The sequence below is a fragment of the Aythya fuligula genome, chromosome 22 (assembly GCF_009819795.1).
Source record: "Aythya fuligula isolate bAytFul2 chromosome 22, bAytFul2.pri, whole genome shotgun sequence".
Classification (NCBI taxonomy): domain Eukaryota; kingdom Metazoa; phylum Chordata; class Aves; order Anseriformes; family Anatidae; genus Aythya; species Aythya fuligula.
In genome coordinates this window covers 1,815,416-1,834,874 of record NC_045580.1, presented here as the reverse complement: position 1 = coordinate 1,834,874, position 19,459 = coordinate 1,815,416, and the positions used below count along the sequence as shown (strand labels likewise).

The window sequence follows — 19,459 nt, the reverse complement described above, 5'->3', positions numbered from 1 at the left end:
GTGTTTGGCTTTTATTTTAAACAAACAAACAGCCAAAAAAAAGATAAAAACCTGACACACAACTCTGCTCTTGCGTGCTTGTTTGCTGAACTCCAGTTTGCCAGCATTAGTTGAGGGAAACTGGCAGCCTTTCATCAGTTTTGTTGCTGTTTACTGGGATCAAAAATAACTGCAGTCAGGAAAATTGAAGGGCTGTTTTTTTTGTGAAAAGTTGAGATGGGTTTGCTAAAGTAATTCCTTTTTATTTTTATTTTTTTTTTACCTATAAGTGGTAGGAGCTTTTCCTAATGAGCAGCTTAAGTGCAAACTAAACTTTCTTAGGGCATTGAGATTTTGTCTTCAAGAAAAAAAAAAGATTATTTACTGTAGCTGAATAAACTGAGAATATCAGTGTGGGAATCTTTTAGCAGCAAATACAAAGATTTTTAAAGTGCTGCTTTCTATGCCCCTGCACATTAAATATTCTTAAAGGATTTTGTTTTGTATGCGAGCACTGATACAAGGTGCTGCCTGAAAGATGCTCAGCCATAAGCAGTTCTTAGAATAAATAACAGTAGGAGGAAGAGGTGTGTGGGAAGGCGTGTGGGGAGTTGTTTTTGTTTTAAGATCCCAATTTGCATTATTTTCTAAATATATTTCATAAGAGCTGATTTACCCCATCTCAGTAATATCTGCTAACTGCTGACTTACTCTCATAGGCCTGTAATTTATAGAATTAACCCCTACCTTTGACAGAACTTAAAAAGTTTTAAGTATAAATACACCCTCAGTTTGGATGCTGAAAAACAGCAAGGCTGTTCCGTAATTAGTTTGGTAACATGTTGATTTTGGTCTGGATCAGAAAATACTTGGCAACGCTCGGGGAACAACTGCAAAGTTGAGAGCAGCCCTGTATTTGAGCCGTGGGTTTCCTATTCTCAAAAGATGGTCATTAGCATGGCTTGGACAGCCAGCACTTAAAAACCTCATGGTTTCCCCTTCCAGATTTGAAGTTTCATCTGGACTGTTTGTATGTCAGAATTACCAATAAATGTGTTTTTCAGGAGACTCTGAATTTGGTGGTGGAAAGCCAGCAGCATAACCTGCAGAGCTTCAGTGTGGTTGTAGCAATTCCTGTGGAATTATTCCTGCGTGCCAAAGGAAGTTAACTTGTCACCTAATTGCAGGACTTTAAGATACCAAGTGAACATTTTATCGTGTTCCAAAACAACTGCAGTCTGTGCACGCAAATAGCCAGCCTGTGATGCTGAACGACGTCCATAAAGGGAGGTAAACTCGAGCTCACAAATGGCTGAAACCAACGTACGCCTGCACTGCAAACTTCCCGCTTATCTTCCCTTTATCTTGCAATTTCTTTTCCAGGTATTTTTCCTTGCCACTTCAAATTCTTGATGCTCTATTAAAATACGCTCTTCAATTTCCTGCTGGCTTCTTGGGTATTTGTGTTGGAGATAAAAACACAATCTGTGCAGCCTTGTTATCGCGTGACATCTGAGTGGTGAGGAGCATGGTTAGGCTGAGAAACCGCAGGTTCCTGCAGTGGTCTCCTCTGCAGGCTTTTTTGTGAAACTCCCAGTGAGCTTCTGAGGTCTCTCAAGCAAATATTTGTGTTGATTTTTTTTTTACAATTTATTTTTCCTCTGGAATGCTAGATCAGTTTGGATCAGTAGTTTGTTAGCTTTTGCTTGCCTGATGACAATAAATTCTTCTCTCGGTCTCCTTTCTGCCAGTTTAGTCCACTAGGAAAACTTGGACAAGTGCGTGTGTGCGATTCGTGGTGAGCATCGGTCTGGAAGTTACTTTTGGAATGAACATTCTGTTTTGAAGTGATGAAAGATTTTCTAACTGTACTTTACTGTGTATTACGGACCTTCTGCATCCTAGTTACTCCTGTGATTGAATCTCTGCGTCCTAGTTACTCCTGTGGTTATGTTCACTAACTTATATGGCTAAAGTGCCTTAAGATGGAAAGGATTCATTATTAAACTGTGCGGAGAAGTTACTTATAAAATAGCGTCTCAGTACTCCTCATGTAGCGTTGGTGTCAGCAAAGCTTTTATGCTATTAACAGCAATAGTCCGTGCTAGCAGCCTGCTCAGTAATGAAATTTAGATCTGAAAAGAGACTTAAGTGTTTTTTTTTCTCTCTCTAAATAAAGCAAAACAGGATTAAACTGCGGCCGCTCTTCTTGCACAGTGTTTTGCAGTTCTTGCAGTCTTCCAGTTGTCCAGGAAAGCAAAGTCATCCTGGTCTCTCTGTGGCCTTTAGAGCAGGCTTTAGGATTTCCCATCTGCATGCTCTTAGACATCTCCTGGTTTACAATCCATTTCCAACCCAGTTCTATAAAAACCAGTACAGGGTTCTGTGTGCAGCCACGTGCTGTGTTCCCCACGGCCTTCTTCTTTCCTAGGTTTTTAATGTTTGTGAAAACATAAACTTGCACTGAAGCTTTCATTTACTGGCAAGATAACAGGACATCTTGAGTCTCTGTGGTTCAGATGCCCAAATAATTCAAGTGGGAAAGCAGTAATTAGTCGTGCTGTGCAAGGCAGTATGATGACACAGATTGGAGCAAGGAGGGGCTGAGGATTAATCCAGCCTGCGCCCACTGACGGCTGACCTTAGGCGAGTCACTTGACTTTGTGCCTCAGTTTAGCCCAGTAATAAATAGGTCCCGCCTGCGTGTGCTGTGATATGACTTAGAATCGCTCCAGAAAAAGGCACTTTAAATAGCCCCGTTGCTGTGTTTTGCTGCAAAAAGGCAGGAGGTGGCCGTGAGTGCAGCCATCAGGCAGTTTGCATGAAGCTTGTCCTTGGGGCTCTTGTGCCTGGCGGAAGGCGGCCCGGCCGATTTCATGTATCCGGGCCCTCCCGTGTGCTGCCTTCGGGTCACTGGCGGGGTCACAGTGCTGTCCACCTCTTCTCCACGCCCTGTATTTGTAGGATTGCTTTTTTGGAAAGCTGTTCTGGCCACAGCCATTACACACAAGCCATAGTGCTGAAAGCTTGAGGCCTACCCGTTGGTCTGTCTCAAGGCCGCGGCTCTGGGGGCAGTGCCGTTTGCTCAGGGAATGTTCCAGCCGAGGTGCTCTGAACTTTGCCTCTCCAGGGCTAGAAGAGACGATGCTGAAGGCGGCCGTGTTACACAACCGGCCTCGGGGAGCCAGGCCTGCCCCGAATCCTGGCTTTGCTGGGTGGGATCGCTGCTCCCTGCGACGAGCCGCGCTGCCTGCAGTGCTGTGTCCCCTATCTGAACGGCACAGATGTCTGACAGCAGATTATCTGCCCGGTGACTCACCGAGGCTTGGTTTGTGGAGCACGATAAACTGGGGGAGGTGGGGGGATAATCTGCTGTGTAATTAGCACAAATTCCAAGGGCAGAAAGGCTGCCCGTGAGTCACAGGTACTTGGAATCTCCCCCTTCCCCTGCAGAAATGCGGAGGAAGGTGCAGAAGCGGTGGAAAATGCTCCAGGCTTCAGCCTTGTTTGGGTCTGTGCCGTGCTATGGCTGCTGACAGCACATCTGGAAGTGCACGGGTTATTGTCACTGAACTTCCGAGCGTCCAAGGCTGCGTGTTAGCCACCGACAGCGGGGATCTAAATATAAACTGCACCCAGGCCAGCGCTGCAGCTCCTGCATTGGTTTCCAGTTTTTGGCTGGTGCAGGATTCTCTACCACAAAAGTCAAAAAAGGACGAGCCGATGAGAATGCTGCCCCTTCCAGCAAGTTAAAGTAAGCCAAAGACTGCTTTACTGAGATTTCTGCCATTTAAATTCAAAAGCAAACACAGGCTGGTATTATCAGCTCACACCAGATCTGCCTGCAGACAATAATTCTTCCTGTCTTGGACCCCTGCCCACGTGCATTATTGTAATTATCAGCAATTTAAAAAAAAATAAAGCAATAGAGCTAGGATGAGCTGCTAGTCTGTAGATTTACTGCCTGCTGTGTCAGACATTCATTAGCCTTCCTGGGTTCAAGCCACCTATCTGCTGAATAAAAGCAGGAAGAGAAGCTAAGGAAAACAAAGCGTGGAACACCATCTGAAGCACGAATTGAAGGCTCTGCTCATGTTTACAAGTCATAAATCCAAATACAGGGGGATTTCAAATATTCTGTTCAGAAGTTCTTGTGCATAAAATCCCTTTGCCAACTTCCTTTGGTTTTTAATCCAAGTGTGGATTTCCTGAATCCTAGCTTGCCATAAACTGTTCGTTAGCAGGTGAGACTCAAGGCGATGACTGTAAGGTTTAAGGGGCTGTGCAGGGCCTGGAGACTGGGGGGCTCACCTCCAAATTCCAGCTGGGGTCTCCTCCTCCGAGCTCCAGCCTAACACTTCACATCACACTGCAGCAGTTTCTGAGTAAACATCTCTTGAGCCTTTAATTTTCTAAAGGACTGGTCTCTGCTTATGGAAGGAGGGATCCCTGTGTCTGCCCTCGTGCAGGGCTTACAAGCAGTCAGGTCACTGCACAAAGTGTGTGCTGAGTTTCAGCCAAGGAAAGGGCAGAAAGTCAAAATGCACATTTAGGAGTAGCGGTCATCAAGGACTGTGCTCGCAGGAAGGCTCATAAGGTAGCAGGATTCATGTTTGTGTCAAAGGAGCTCTTTAAATTCCTCAGTGGTCTTGAAAAAGTTCAATTTATATTCTCCCTATCTGCGGTTATTCCTCAGGCCTGGGGAGAGCTGCAGTGCTGACACCTCTGTGTTGCACTGCAGACAGAATGGGAGACGTATTCTTTTCAGTGAAATCCAGAAAAGCTTTTTTTTTTTTTTAATAGGTAAAGGTGGGAAATTTATTGGGATAGGGGATCTGTGCCAGATAGCATGTTGGTTTGAGCCTCATGTACGCTATGATATAGTAAACAGTATTTCTTTTGAGAAGCTTTACTTAATTAAAAATAAACAGTGCAAGTAATCTTTCAAAGTACAGTCTGGCATTTCTTGTTGGTGCAGCAGCAAACAGTTGTGGAATATTTAACTCTACTGAGCAGGAAATCTGATCTGACCTGTGGACAGTGCTGCAAAAGGCTGCACATTTTCTTACAAGGCCAGGAAAGTCCCTGGCACTTATTGGTCTGTGTTCTCTGGCCGCTGTCGATGCAGTTCATGCTCAGAGGTCTCCTCAGCAGCCTGGGAATCCTGGAGGCTGAGGTTTCGGTTTTAAAGCATCTGTTTGTGTTGCTGCAGAGGTAGCCTAAATGTAAAGTGAGCTTGAAACAAAGGGAGTTGTCTGTTGCGTTGTCAATTGTTTGCCCTGTGCACGCTAGCAGGGAGACCAGGATTTTCCGTACTGTGTATTCCTAACGTTTCTCTGGAAGCAATATGCTACGTGAACTCTGCAGCATAAATAATAAGTGTATCTCATATTCTGCTCAGCTCCTGTCCACCCCGGTTCTGCTGGGATAAAGACTCCTATTCTGGCTAATCTGATCAGATAGCGAGGTTACTCTAATGTTTAACCTCATGGAAGATTCAGAATGTAGTTACATCTGACATTTTGCAGATATCTGTGCTATTAGGAAAGCTCAAAAAAGAAACTCCAGCCGCCTGTATTCTGAAGCCCCCAGCAGCATGCCAGAAGGCTTTCCTGAATAGCATTTGATGGTGAGCAGAATAGCCAGCGTGCTCAATATGCTGTGTTGTGATGAGGTTTAGCAGATCCTGGAAATCTATAGCAAAGGAAAATGGCTATTTTTTCATGTTTGTTTCAGCGTGGATTGAAAGAGGCACTGCCGGGTGTTCCCATACCCTCTGTTGTTTGCAGCTGGAATTCAGAATGAAATAAGAGATTAAAGGACTGCATCCGCTACGAGAGTGTTGAGATGCTCTAGTGAAGGTGCAAAATTGTTTTGCAGGTTAAAATAATTCTCTCAGGCTGCTGTTTCTTCCAGCCTCGTGGGTCAAAATTGTTTCCTGAAAGTAGTCAAAGCCTCACAGACAGCAGTGATGCTACCAAGATGGCATCCATCTATAAAACTCCTTCCTTGTGATGTGCAGCTTGTGAATTTAATGCTGGAATTTGGGCCAGGCCAGTTTTTAGTCACCCATTGTATCTTAGAGGCACATTGTGAACCTCCAATTTAATTTAAATTACAAAAGCATTTTACAATTAATTAGAGTTCTCTCCTAGAACAATGAGAGGGAAGATGAGAGGGAAGGCTTTGAAAGTCTTGAAAGCAGAAAATCAAAAAGATGCACGCAGCAGTCACTTTGCACACAGTGTTTCTGAGAAATTCTTAACTTACTGAGACGTGCCTGACGAGATAACTAGAGGCTTCAGTTTTACCTTGCTCTGGCAAAGGGAAACTGGCAAGTTCTCCAGGAGCAGCAGGATGGTTTCTTCCTCACCCCCCACACAGGTCTCTCTTTTGGGCCATTGCTCAGCCATGTTATGAGCCAGCTCAGAAGACCAATTTGGGTTAAGAAGTTGTCTTTCTTTCCAGACTTACTTCTAAGTCTTGAGTTTCTCATTTGAGACAGTAGGTACTTAGAGGGGTGAAAAAGATGTGACACTTTTTAGAGTGCAGAGCCCAGGCCTCTGGATGGGTAAAACCCACTTTTGAAAGCCGCTGTCCCAGAATTGAAGAGGTTAGGAGTAAATGAAAGGCTGGATGCTTAGGCAGAGATGCTTCCATCAGAGAAAAAGAAGATTTAGATGTCTGAATTCCAGTGTTTCAGGACCGTAAATCAGGCCCTGCATGACAGGGTGAGGAATTTAACTGACATTAACTGGCCAGAGATTTATGTGTTTGTGGAATCAAATGCTTTTCTGGTCTTGGAAAGCAAACTGGATTACAGAATTATACCAAAAGGCAGAGTGAAATTTGTCATGAACCGTTTTGTAAATTCAAGTGCTAGCAAGGAAAGTGATGGTTTATGTAACAGTCTTTTCCCAAATAGCAGTCATCGTGTTACGGGTATGTATTCACAGGGTAACAGCCACCGAAGGAGAGCTCACTGAGGATGTGCACCGCTGGGTGAGCTCTCCCCGTTGTGCATGGTGCTGTCAGCCTGCTTATTTAAGGGATTTAGTACTTGCTCCCTCGCACCAAGAGAGGTGGCTGCTTCCATTTATGGCTGGGAAATTCCCAGGGAGAAATGTGCTTTCAATTTCTTCATCCCTCTGCAATGTGGAATGGGTGAATTCTTTGAAATACCGAGCAGCTCAGCCAAGGGCAATTTCTGCCTTGAGCTTCCTTCTCCTTTTTTGTTCCCCAACCCCCCTTTTGCAAAATAATGCTTGAGTGTTGGGTAAGTGGCTTCAAGCCTGGTCAGCCTGAGTGATCAGCTTTTATTTTTGGTATGCTGAAGGCAATTGTGGGGGCAACAGAAAAGGCCTTTGCCCCAAAAACCCTTCTAGGTGACTTTCTTCCCTTGAGTGGCAGTGTTAAAGGGGTTTGTGCTGTGCTCAGTTTATTGTTCTGTGCTCTGCCATTGCAGGTAGAATGAGATAAAATGCTAAATGAAGTAAGTGAGGTGTTCGGTGGCTGGAGCAGATTGTTAGTGGTGAAAAACTGAAGCCCATTACTCAAAAACCTTACTTTTCAGACCCCGGGTTAAAGATTCAACTTCTGTACAAAGTTCATTAATTTACTCAACTGTGTGATTCAAGACAAGATTCTTCCATTTGATTAAAAGCGATGAAATCAGGCAGGTAATTAGTCTCGTTTGTTCAGCTGCGAATTGGGGTTTAGCATGTTCTGGTAGCTACAGCAACAGCCCTCTACTGATATGCAAACTATTTGAACAATCCAGGAGGAGGAATGATACCTTTGCCACAGTGCCGAGGTGTCAAGCCGGAGAGACAGCAAAAATAAACAGCAGCTAACATCAGTATGTAAATACGGGGTGGTCATGATTTCAGGAGCTTGGTATGTGTTTGAACAGGAGCTCTGCTCATGCAGGAGCCCTTGTGAGGGGATTACTTATGGATGGTTCTGCCTCCGGATGGGACCCGCGCCTCTCCTGCTTATGCACTGAACTTATTTTGCTGCACACTTGTGAAGTTTCTTTTGAAGAAGAGGACTTTAACGCACAGGCTGTGCTAATGATGTCCGAGCCATTCCTAACACGTACATTTTATTCGCTTTTGATGCCCTGTATTCTTCTTAGGGCTAATGCTGTGCACATACTTGATCCTGCACTTTTTTTTTTTTTTTTCAGAATTCAGCTCGAATCTTGGATGCAGTCGTAGTGTTGTCATAAAACAAAGTTTTGTTGTGGCTTGTTTCCTGTAACATGTCAAGTCTTGTGCTCTCTGGAAAGCGGTTGTTGGTACCAAAGCAGTGTTTGTTTGCAGAGAGATAAAACGGCCCTCTCGCAAGTCTGCATGTGTGTGTTTTTACAGAGTTACAAAGGATCATTCTCCACTTGCCTTTTTCTTCTGGCACAATAGGGCAGCGAGGAAGGCAGAGCGAGAGCCTGGGTTTTGCTGCGTGGTGCCGGTCAGCACCTGTTAGAAGCTCGTGTTGGTTAAATGGTTTCTGAAGGAACAAAGGCACTGCACCCTGTTACCAAAGCCTCAGCCTATTTATCGATCCTCCTAGACCTCAAATGCCTACCTGGCATCTCGCTGCCCTACTGATGCAGCAGATTAGGTAGCATGATGTTTGTGGTGTTATTCTCCCGTTGGAAGAGTCTGTAGTTTCTGTCCTGGTTCCTCCATACTACAGGAGGTCAAAAGACTAGAGAATAACAAGAGAAGGTTTTGCCCTTTAACTTGTGCCTCTTGTACTCCCTCCAAGACCTGATGGAGAGCAGGGGAGGACTCAGAGCTTGGCTCTTTCCAAGCCTCTTAAGGAGCAAGCCAGCGAATTACGTCTGTGTTGGAAGAGCTGGGATTACACACGAATTCAGATATGTTCATTCTGTGTATTGTAACTTCTAGGCCTTTGGCTTCAGAGATAGTGAGTAAAATTTGCTGTTTTTAGCAAAACTGTTGCTTGACATCAATCTTCTGGGCAGAAGGGATGCTTCTCCACTGTCAGCACGGAGCTGAGAGGCTGCAGTCAGAGGAGGCCTTCAGGTTCAGCTGTGCTAAACGCAGAGCAGTGAGCAGTGCTTTGAACTTGGAAGCAGCTTGTTACTGCAACATCGATACCGGTATCTGTTATATATAGTTCAATATTTTATTACTTCATGATCTGTGCTAAAATTTGCTCTCACCAGTGTCTGTTGGTGGAAGGGGTTCGAGTAAACAGAAGCCACTTCTCCGTGAATGTTTCTCCTGCAGGCAACGTGCTGTTGAATAGTCCTTAAAACTCAAGGGGTAATTTTTCTGAAGGTAAGGCATGAATCCATGCTTTTGTATCTCAGGTTGGGCCTACACCCTGAGCACAGCCACGTGCTCAGCACTAAGCAGGCCGTGATCCTGAGTGCCTTATCTGCAGGCAGCGCTTGTGTGTGAAAGGGGAGGGGGGCAGTGGGCTAATCACAAGGGAGTTAATTTTTTGCTAATATCCAGCAGCCAGGAGCTGCACACAGGGTTATCGGGTTGAAATCATCTCTTGGTCACTTTTATACTTGCTGTGAGCATAAGCGTGTCTGTATAAGTTGATGAGGATCTGCAGGCAATGGGGAATGAACAGTGCCTGCAGAAATGTTTGTTTTTGAGTGCTTGAAAGGTTAACTCTGAAGGCAGGACTGGTGGCCTTGGGTGGTGCTGCCTCCAGAGGAGCAGAGGCTTAGGGGCAGTGGTGCCCTGAAGCCTGTGTCTTGCTGTTTCTCATCTGCCTTGTCTGCAGCAGCTGAAATGAATTTCACTCCCCCAAAAACACTCGGAAGAGCTTTCGAGGTGGGAGTTCATGCGGTGGGTTTGTTTGTTATTGCTCATAGGGTTTTTAGTTACACAGGGAGAGGACATTCAACTCCGTGCATAACCTCAGCCTTTCAGAAACACCCCACCTCTGCAATTTAATTTAAATCCCTTGTTCTTCCTTTGGTCAGCCAGCAAGGTTTCAGAAAGGGAAGCTGACCTTGTTTTCATCGATCGGTCTGCAGCTTGACCCGGACGTGGGTCTGCCTTGTCGGGTTTTTGTCCTGTGCTCTCAGTCTGCTGGTGCCGGGTGGGGAGAGCACAGAACATGCATCAGAACGGGAGGCGGCAGGCTTTGAGGAGTTGGTTGCATTTCTCTGATTCAACAGAAGTCATCTTTACTTGTATGTTTGGGCAAGAAAGCTAGGTGTTTCCATCCCAGATATTTGAAGATATCTGGAAAAACACATGGCTTGAAACTCTGAGCCAGTCTCATGAAGTGGGAAGTAATTATTTTATTAGCAGTAGCAATACTGGTAGCCTCAGAGGAGTTTCTGCCAAGAGTTAATGATATTAGTTATTTATCTCTCTATGCTGGGGACGGAAAGAAGCTCTTTTAAGTTCTTCAGACATCTGTTTTAGCTTTTGTGGGCACAACCTTTAAGTGTGAATTACTCTTTGCTTTTGGTAAGCTGTTGTTGCAATAATAAAAATAGAGTTTGGAAAAACACATACATTGCTGGTGGAAACTTTGTGTGGGCCCACCAGCTTTAAGGAATATGGTTACAAAATACATTTGCAAGGCTCCAGTGATGCTCTGGATTAAGCGGGAGCTCTTTGAGTAGATGACAGAGCCTTTCTGGTTCTTTTGACTTGTTCTGCTTTCTATCAGATAAAGCAATAAATGTTTTCTTTCTGTTTGCCTTCACAGGCACTCGCAGCCAATGCTGGGACAGGGTTTGCGGTGGCAGAGCCTCAAATTGCCATGTTCTGTGGGAAGCTAAATATGCATGTGAATATCCAGACTGGGAAATGGGAACCTGACACTTCTGGGACCAAGAGCTGCTTTGGAAGTAAGGAAGAGATTCTGCAGTACTGCCAGGAGGTGAGGATTGCTGTGTGATCCTGCGTATTCACTGCTGCTGAGGAGTTGGGTTTGAATTTAGCCAGTCAATAGCAAAGCAACCCTTCAGGAGAGTATCTTGTGTTCGACTAGCAGTTTTCCCTGGACTGTCCTGCTGTGTTACTGCCCAGTAAGGGCAGGAGGGACACTGCAGTGGGATTTAGGAGCTACATCTGATGTAGATCAGCTTAGGCTGCCACAGGAGGTCCTTGGTCTGTAAGTCAGAGAGGTACCTCTGAGCTAGTTAGAGCAGCATCTGCTCCGTATCTTCAAAAAGGGAACCCGATGCCTTTTTGAATCGGAATGTGGTTGTTTTGTTATTGGTGGCGTGTTCAGAACAGCCAGAATATTAGAAAAATATTTTCATCAAAATGTTGGCAGTATTTTTAGGTTCTTCATGCTTTATTGTAAAGGCCTTAATCTCCTTTCAGTGTGCTCCAGATACTGCAGCATATTGGTCTTGAATAAGTGTCTTTAATTATTCCTTGGGGGTAACAGGCATGTAAAATACCACAAGGAATATTATTTTTTAATGGAAGGTGATAGAACACACCATGTCTGGACTGGAAAACTTTCAAAACTGTTTTACAAGGCTGATGATCACATAGCGGAAGCCTAAATATAAATCAGTGTCCAGACTTGAGAACTTGAACAGATCGTAGGGATCATATTAATAAATTATAAATGGAGCAGGCACAAGGAAACCTGAGGAGTTAGGTGCATATTAGCTTGACAAATGCTGAGACAGTCTGAAGATGTTATTAATCCTATTGGTGATTGCCCTCTTCCGGAGGGTATTGCGCCAGCCAGAAGGGAACAGGTGAGGATATTCCTCCTCTTCCACTGCTGTCAGAGCCAAACACCTCAGTGCTGAGCTCCTGCCCCTAACCAGGCTTCCTCCTGCTGCCTGTGAAGGAGTGGTGACATGTTCTGTTGATGCTCTATGTGACAAACAGCTGGGGGCTTTTTTTTATGTCTTTAGCTGTTGTAAGCTTGAACCAGAAGAGAATGTGTATCTGCGTGCACATTTGAACGTATTCTTGTTTGAAGATTCAGCCTTGCTCCTTCTGTTTAGGAGCCACTTTGCACATTTTTTGTGCTTTCTGGAAATAACTCTGTGTGGGTCTTCTTAAACAGATGTATCCAGACCTTCAGATTACGAATGTCGTGGAAGCCAATCAGCCTGTCAGCATCGACAGCTGGTGCAAGAGGGGGAAGAAACAGTGCAAGGACCACACTCATATTGTTGTGCCCTACAAGTGCCTGGGTGAGTACATGATGTGCTTTTCGTGTGTTCCTGTGGGGGAGTAAAGGATTGCCTCCTGGCTTCTTAGGGAACAACTGAGTTCACAGAGCTGCTCTCGTATCAGGTTGCCATTTCCACATCCAACTTCCAGTCAAATGTTTTTATTTCCACAAGATGGAACTCTGCCTTTCTCCAACAGATCGACAGCTTGATAGCAGCTGTGCTGGAATAATGGTGCCTGGCGTGAAAAAGAAATCCCCATTCTCTCTGCAACTGCCATAAAAACCTGAAGGCTATTGTATTTGAGTATCACAAAGACATTGGGATTTAATACTCTGATCCTATTTTTGTGGAGCTTTAATATTTTGTTGCCTTGGAGACTTAAATGCTCATAGTGTTCAGGCTTCCTGCTTCGGTCTTGGCAAGAGATCTCTATTCTATTCCAACGACTATATTTAAACTTAGCTGCTTCAAAGAGGCCCTGCTTCTTGCAGCTGTATCCCATGTCCCTACTTTGAACTGTGAAAGAATATTAGATAAATGGTGATGGATTTCACTGTACTTTCCAGAGTCTGTCCGCCCACTCGAATCAGGCAACATGTTCAGCGTGTTTACCTGGCAGCTTTTGACCTGCAGCTTGGGACTGACACTGCTGTGCTGTATGTGTCCTTAGCAGTAATCTTTGTCTCAGCTGGCTGAATCTCTTTTCAGTTACCCACTGGAAAAGGCTTTGTATATCAGTTTGCAAGGAGTCTTGTGCAATCTTGGAGAGTCCGATGGCTGAGAACAGTCAGTGGGAACCGGTTTCCATAATTTGCAGATGTATTTCAGGGTAGCATATGGTTTGTCCTAAAAGAGCACAACCAAATCTGCCTAACTGTGTAGGTACTCTTCTCCTGTATGCAATACCTTCCACTAGATGATCACAAAGCACTTCACAAAAATTTTGTATGGTTACATCCTGGGAGAAAGATGCTTCTCTTTATAGATGTGGGAATTCAGGTTTGAGAAGCAGCTGAACCCTGCTGATTATACTGAGTACTGCTAATGGAAATAAGGATGAAAGCAAGATCTCTGGATTTATAAGGAGTCATCTCTTTTAAAAATAATCCTCCCCCAAGCCTATTCTTCAGCTGAAAATTAAGCTGATTTTAGTGACATTGCCCTAAAATGTGATAAGTATAAAACTGTTAAAGATTTTCATTAGTGTTTTTCACAGTGCTCTTGACTTGTAAGGCCCAGCCTGTAAGGCAGCGTTGTTTTTTAAGATCTGAGTTGCAAGTCAGTCCATAAAATGCATTTTCATTGCCTTTATCAGTCTGCACATTGCTCATTGTAAATGTATGATGTGTGCTTCTGGGGTACACGTGCTTTTTTTTTTTTTTTTTTTTTTAATTATTGTTATAGTCCAACAATATTTTTTTTCCTGTTTCTGCTGGTGTCTTCCTTGCTACAATAACACAGACTATCCTGAGGTAGGATCTTGCTGTCCTGCCATGTTTAACCTTCTCCTGCCTCTCCCCCACCAGTGAAAGCTCTTTTGTATTTCAAAGGTGAAGGGGGGAGAGGAGAACCCATTAGCACTCTCACTGAACTGTAAAATAAAGGTAACAATAGGATGATGGGAGTAGGGCTGAGCTTGGTGAGGTGTGAAAAGACAAACTGCTGACAGTTCTGGCTAAGCTGCTAGGTGGCATGGAAACACCTCTTCTGGCTACTCTGATTTTAAAAGCAAGAGGATTATTTTATTAGCCATGGTCATGAATGGGGAAGGTGTGTGTAATAGTTTTCCAATTATAAGCCGAATTGAGAAAACCTTCCGTGTCTCTCACGCCAGGATTCAATGCAGCTAGAAACAGCTGTTTCTGTGGCTCTTGTTTATTACTGATTACCATTTCTAATCAGTTTGAATCTTCTGCCTTCAGACCCCAGAACCACAGACTCTTGATTTTAAAGTTTTGTCTATTTTTTTTTTTTTTTGTAATCAGAAACTTTCCACCAACCTCTTGTGAGAGGGAATGAGGAGAGATTATTAACTCAAAATTGTATCTGGCTTGCTTTCAGAGAAGAAAATAGGGGAAAATAGCATTTCTCTATTATGTCTATTTTTAAATTAAACCAATTTAAAAGGGGTGATGAATGCTAGCTGATTTCATTATTTTATGATTGTCACAAGATAATCTGTCCCCAAACTCTATTTTGACTTCTGTGTGTAGAGCACAGAAGTGTTCATGAGCCTTTGGTATCTTCACTAATGGGCTGCATTAAAATGGGTCACTCAGTGTATTAAATTTCTTCTGAAAAGATTATGTTGAAGGCTGGTTGGACAAAAAATTCTGCTCTCTGGAGACTTCAGGAGAAAAAGACATTTACCTAAAGAATTTTTCTCCAATTTAATAAAGAGTTCCTAAAGCTGCCAGTCATGTGTGCCAGGTATGTTGCTGTGAAACACTTTGACTGAAGACCTTCTCTTAGTCTTTTTAAGGTATATAAGTATTTCCTTATTTTAAAATTACTGGAAGCGGCATTCAAATCTGCAAAGAAAAATCTCAACTCTGAGAAAATTGAATGTTCTGCATTCCAGTGACAAGGTTTATTAGGACTGGAGTGAGAACAGAAAGTAATGCTTATGTAGTTCTGATACTGATTTGACATGTGCTGGTACTAAACCGAGTTGTGGTGGATATTTAAGTTAAATAGCTGTGAAGTCCAACTGATACAAAAGCTGTACAGCAGGCTGAATATCTTTGTTTCCCTCCTTCCTCAAAAGCAAAAGTCCGGTTTTAAGATTGTGCCAAGACTTGATCATGTTGGTGAGGTTGTGGCTATCTAACTGTTGGAATGCAGTGTATTTGCTGAGTCTTGGTTTTACACCGTGTTTTTTTTTTTTTAGTCTGTATGGCTTTTATTTTCCAGTCCTCTATGTTTTGGTTAGGACTGTCCGAGTTGGGGAATGTGCTGCAGTTGATCCTGAATTAAGCCATCTGGAAACTGTTGAAAAACAAAACAAACAAGACTAACTCGGATACCCAGATACTGAAAACATAGATAACGCTTGTGGCACATAAAAATTTCCAGGCGGTTACAACAACAGGCAGCATGAGCTGGCTTTGGTTTGATACAGCTCATTTAGAAATTGGTGATTAAGTGGTTTGAAAACTTCCGTATGCAGATGCGATGTTTTCAAAGATTTGCATGAAATTGCTTCAGTCAATCCTGCCTGTTCCTTGAACAATTCACTGACTTGCATCGTAAACTTTGCTTTCAGTTCAGCCTTAGGCTTTGCATAATGTGTCAGCCATTGGCCCCTTCTCTTGTTTTCATTTTGGAAGCTCTGAGGCTCTGATTTTCCACTAAATTAGCATAGATAGCTGCTGGGTCCGGAAAGAATATGCCTTAGGCAGACCTTAAAGGCACTAACAGCAGTGGACTTTGGGCACCTCTGATACTGGCTTTGTCTTCTGTTTGAAGCTGGATGTCTGTGATGGGACAAATGGACTCTTGTTCACTGTCCTGGGGGCATTTCTTGTTTTTCAGTGGGCGAGTTTGTAAGCGATGTCCTGCTGGTCCCGGAGAAGTGCCGATTCTTCCACAAGGAGCGGATGGATGTGTGTGAAAGTCATCAGCACTGGCACACAGTAGCAAAAGAGGTAACTGAGCTGCTTTGGCAAGAATATTTACTCTGGATCTGTCTACTCAGATGCTTGGAGTACTGGAGCATAACAATGTTTATCTCTGGGGTCTCATATTCCCATGTTGTAGTCTATGGACTGAGGCGGAGATAAATGAAAAAATGTTTAAAAGAACTCAACTTAAAAAAAGTGTGTAGCTAGCTGAGTTATTTTCCACTCCTGAAAAGCTGTCCTAAGTAGCTTGCTGAAGATCATATTTAGGATGGAGCTAGGAATTGAAATCAGGCCCCTGGAATATATCACTAAGCAGTGGCTCATCCTTTTCCCCAGGGTGGAGGGCCTCTGTGGTCGTAGGATGTTTTGTAATTGTCTTGCACATTTTGCATTAATGTTGGTGGTGCCGCTGCTGGGGATTTGGTTTAGAGTGCAATGTGAGTTATGTTGTGATGATTAGTGGAGGTTTTACATAAGGGATGGATTATCTTCTCAGAATAAATCTAGCCCTTGGGTTTTTTTTTTTGATGTTTTTGTTTGTTTGTTTTATCTGACTAGTGAAAATGTTGCAAATTCTCTGCACACCTATTTCAGCTGGGAGTAAGAAAAACAAGATTGTGACTAAATGCACGTGTTTTCTGTTTTGTAGAAAGAGCAACACAATGTTTAACTGTGACAGTGCTAGTAAATAGGCGTTACAGATGCAACGATTACACTTGTATTTCTGTAACTTCCTGGGAGCAAAAGCCTGTCATAATAAAGCTGTGTTAGGGGAATCGCTTTTTAATTGAGGACGAACTTGCTTACGTTCAGAAAATTTTAAAATCATTTGCTTTCAACATAATTGGAGAACTTTTCCAGACATATTTGGCTCATTTTATATCCGTGCTGTAACAAGACAAAACACAAAAGAGTTCTGATGTGCATAACAAAGCCTTTCTTACTCCATTCCTTTCTGGGGGGCACCACAAAACAATATATTTCCGTAGTTCAAGAGAAGTATATAGACATAATGTTTAATCACAGTTTGCATTGGGCTTTTTCTTGAATTATCCGATTTATTTTCATCTACAGTGTGTTAAAATAATCCTGACACAAAGTGCATTTGAGCAATTACTCATTTACTGCAATGTAAAGTTTAATAGATAAAGTTTAATGAAATGGCCAGCCCAGAAAAGCAAACAGCAGTTCTCTTCTTTCCAAGTGCTCTCTCCCTCGAGTTGGCACAAAACGCCTCGTTATATTTCCAGAACTCAGGCTGACAAGCCAGCAGTTGGTAGGGACGGGCTGTTAGGGTTGGTGCGTGAACACCAGGAAGCACTGCAAGGCTCTGACCCTGACTTTTCTGGGGATTTTTTTTACGCTTCAAGTCTCAAATCCATTTGTCTTTAGTGTTCAGACTTAGGTCTTGTGTTGCTATTGCGTTTTTTCTGTGAAATGTAGACTATTGGTAGCATCCTTGGGACCTCTTGTAGGCAAATGTTGGCTATATCCAAAGTAAGAGCCTAATGCTGAAGTGATGCATGTGGGCTTCTCTTTCAGGCGTGCCTGACAGAAGGGATGATCCTGCACAGTTATGGCATGCTGCTGCCCTGTGGAGTAGACCAGTTCCACGGAACAGAATATGTATGCTGTCCTCAGACAAAAGTTGTGGATGAGGCTCTGTCCAAAGAGGAGGAGGATGAAGATGAGGATGAAGACTATGACGTTTATAAAAGGTGAGGTTCTGATTGCTGGCGTGGATGTTAGCAGCTCTACAGGAAGTTGCTGTCACCAATTTCATACAGTGACTCCATGGTGGTGAGGACTGAGAGAATTTCTGTGCTCTTGAATTTCCCAGAGGAGCATCCTGAACACGAAAAAACCTTGTAGAAGGTTGACTTTGTAATGCTCCTTTTACTGGAGCTAAACAGCCCCCTCCTTCCATCCTTAGCCAGTCAAAAGGACTGATTGCTACAATAGGTTTGTAATCCCAAGCATTTTAGGCTTTCACTTACTGAAAAGGAACTGTTAAAAAACATATTAGGAACCCCCACTAAGCCAGAGGCACAGAGTAGCTCTCTAGCCTGTAAAAGCAGGCATGTCTGTAACAGGAGAAGTCCCATTGCTGCAGCTGATGGGCTGATCAACAATTGGTACATTTATTTTCCCATCTCTTGTGTTTCTAAAGCAGATGAAAAGAGAATCATTATTCTGTTACATCAAAGCTTGGCTACAAAGTGGTTAGCATTAGCTTAACTCCCCTAACTTAACTGTATCCCTTCAGTGAGTTCCCTACAGAGGCAGGTGTAGAAGATTTCACAGGAACAGCTGTGGAGGAAGATGAAGATGAAGAAGATGAAGGGGAGGAAGAAGAGGACGTGGTGGAGGATCGTGATTACTATTATGATAGCTACAAAGTAGATGACTACACTGAAGAGACCACTACAGAGCCTAGTGACAAGGCTGTTTCTGAAAAAGAAGTTAGCAGCGATATGAAATGTAAGTCACATTCTAGCCTACAGGCCGCTCGGTTCCTTGTATTCTTGTTTGCTGTCAGTTGGCGATAGGTTTCTGATGAAGTCAATAAATGCCACTTGGAAGTTTTATTTGCCAGATAAGTTAGCAAACAGAGGAAAGCTGATGATGCTTATGTTTCAAGTGTTGAAATTGACTCTCTAGAGCATGGGCCATATGTTTCTAGATAAACAGCAGTTCTGCTGGCAGAAAGCCCAGTGTTTGGCACATAGAACAGGCACCTCCATGAAGGTGCAGTGTTGAGTCAGAAAATAATATCTGCATCTGCTAATTTTGGAACATCTTAAGGAGGCATTTGGGGTACAGTACGAATCCCTAATTTTGGGTGATTGCCTTGAATTTGGTGTTTTATACCCAGATTACAAAAAGGAAGCTTAAAGTGTGGGGAAATACTTTGCAGAAATGGCGTTAAAGGTGCCCTCTGGCCATTTGAGGTTGAGGAATATACTTGGTGCTCCCCTTCTAGTTTCCATGTTAAACAATAATAGCCTTTGCATAAACCCTTCTCCTTCTTGAAAGAAAGAAAATTAGCACAATTGCCTCACTTTTATTATATAAGCATTTCCAGTAGCTTTTGTTAAGCAGTATGTGCCATTGCAGAGGGCATCTGCTGATTGTGTGGTGCTTCAGTGTTACACTGCCCCATCCTTTGTGTGTAGAAGTATCTGCAGAGGAAGGAGGATGGGGAGAGGGAATGAAATTCAATTAGCTACAGATCAGTGAATTGTTGCCAGCAGTTCTTGCATCTTGCTGGTAAATTGCCAGCATGCTGCAGATAATTTCACTTGCTGAAACACGGCTTAGATCATATATGTACAGGACTGTTACAAATCTGCAGATGTCGAAACAGACTTGGAACCATTTGAATGGGGTGTCTGTTTCGGGGGTACGCAGTCTGTTTTCTCAAAGTGCTGTGAACATTTGCTAACTTACACAGTGTATCTGTTCTCTTGCCTCAAAATAACCCAGCGGCTCATATTGCCTGCTTATTGTAAAGCAGCCCACATGCCATGTCTACCTGGAGTTTCAGTATTTACTGTGTAGATGTTTCAAAACTTGAAAACCTAACAGCTCTGATTGTCATGGCGATTGTGTTCCTTGTGCTTAGCCTGCCTTCTCACTTGCTTTTATACCTCACCTGTAAGATGTGAAGCATCTATCCAGGCAGAGTGCAGTGGAACAGGACATC

The 19,459-nt window shown here is 43.4% G+C and overlaps 1 protein-coding gene across 6 annotated transcripts in view; it reads left to right on the top strand.

The window, feature by feature from the left end:
* Positions 1-19,459, top strand: part of APLP2 (amyloid beta precursor like protein 2) — a 47,825-nt gene that overhangs the window by 12,640 nt on the left and 15,726 nt on the right. For all 6 annotated transcript variants that reach the window (XM_032202024.1, XM_032202025.1, XM_032202026.1 and 3 more), the window contains exons 2-6: positions 10,690-10,863; positions 12,019-12,148; positions 15,665-15,777; positions 17,296-17,471; positions 18,020-18,234. In XM_032202024.1, coding sequence (XP_032057915.1) covers positions 10,690-10,863; positions 12,019-12,148; positions 15,665-15,777; positions 17,296-17,471; positions 18,020-18,234 — 808 coding nt within the window. The remainder of the gene's footprint in view (positions 1-10,689; positions 10,864-12,018; positions 12,149-15,664; positions 15,778-17,295; positions 17,472-18,019; positions 18,235-19,459) is intronic.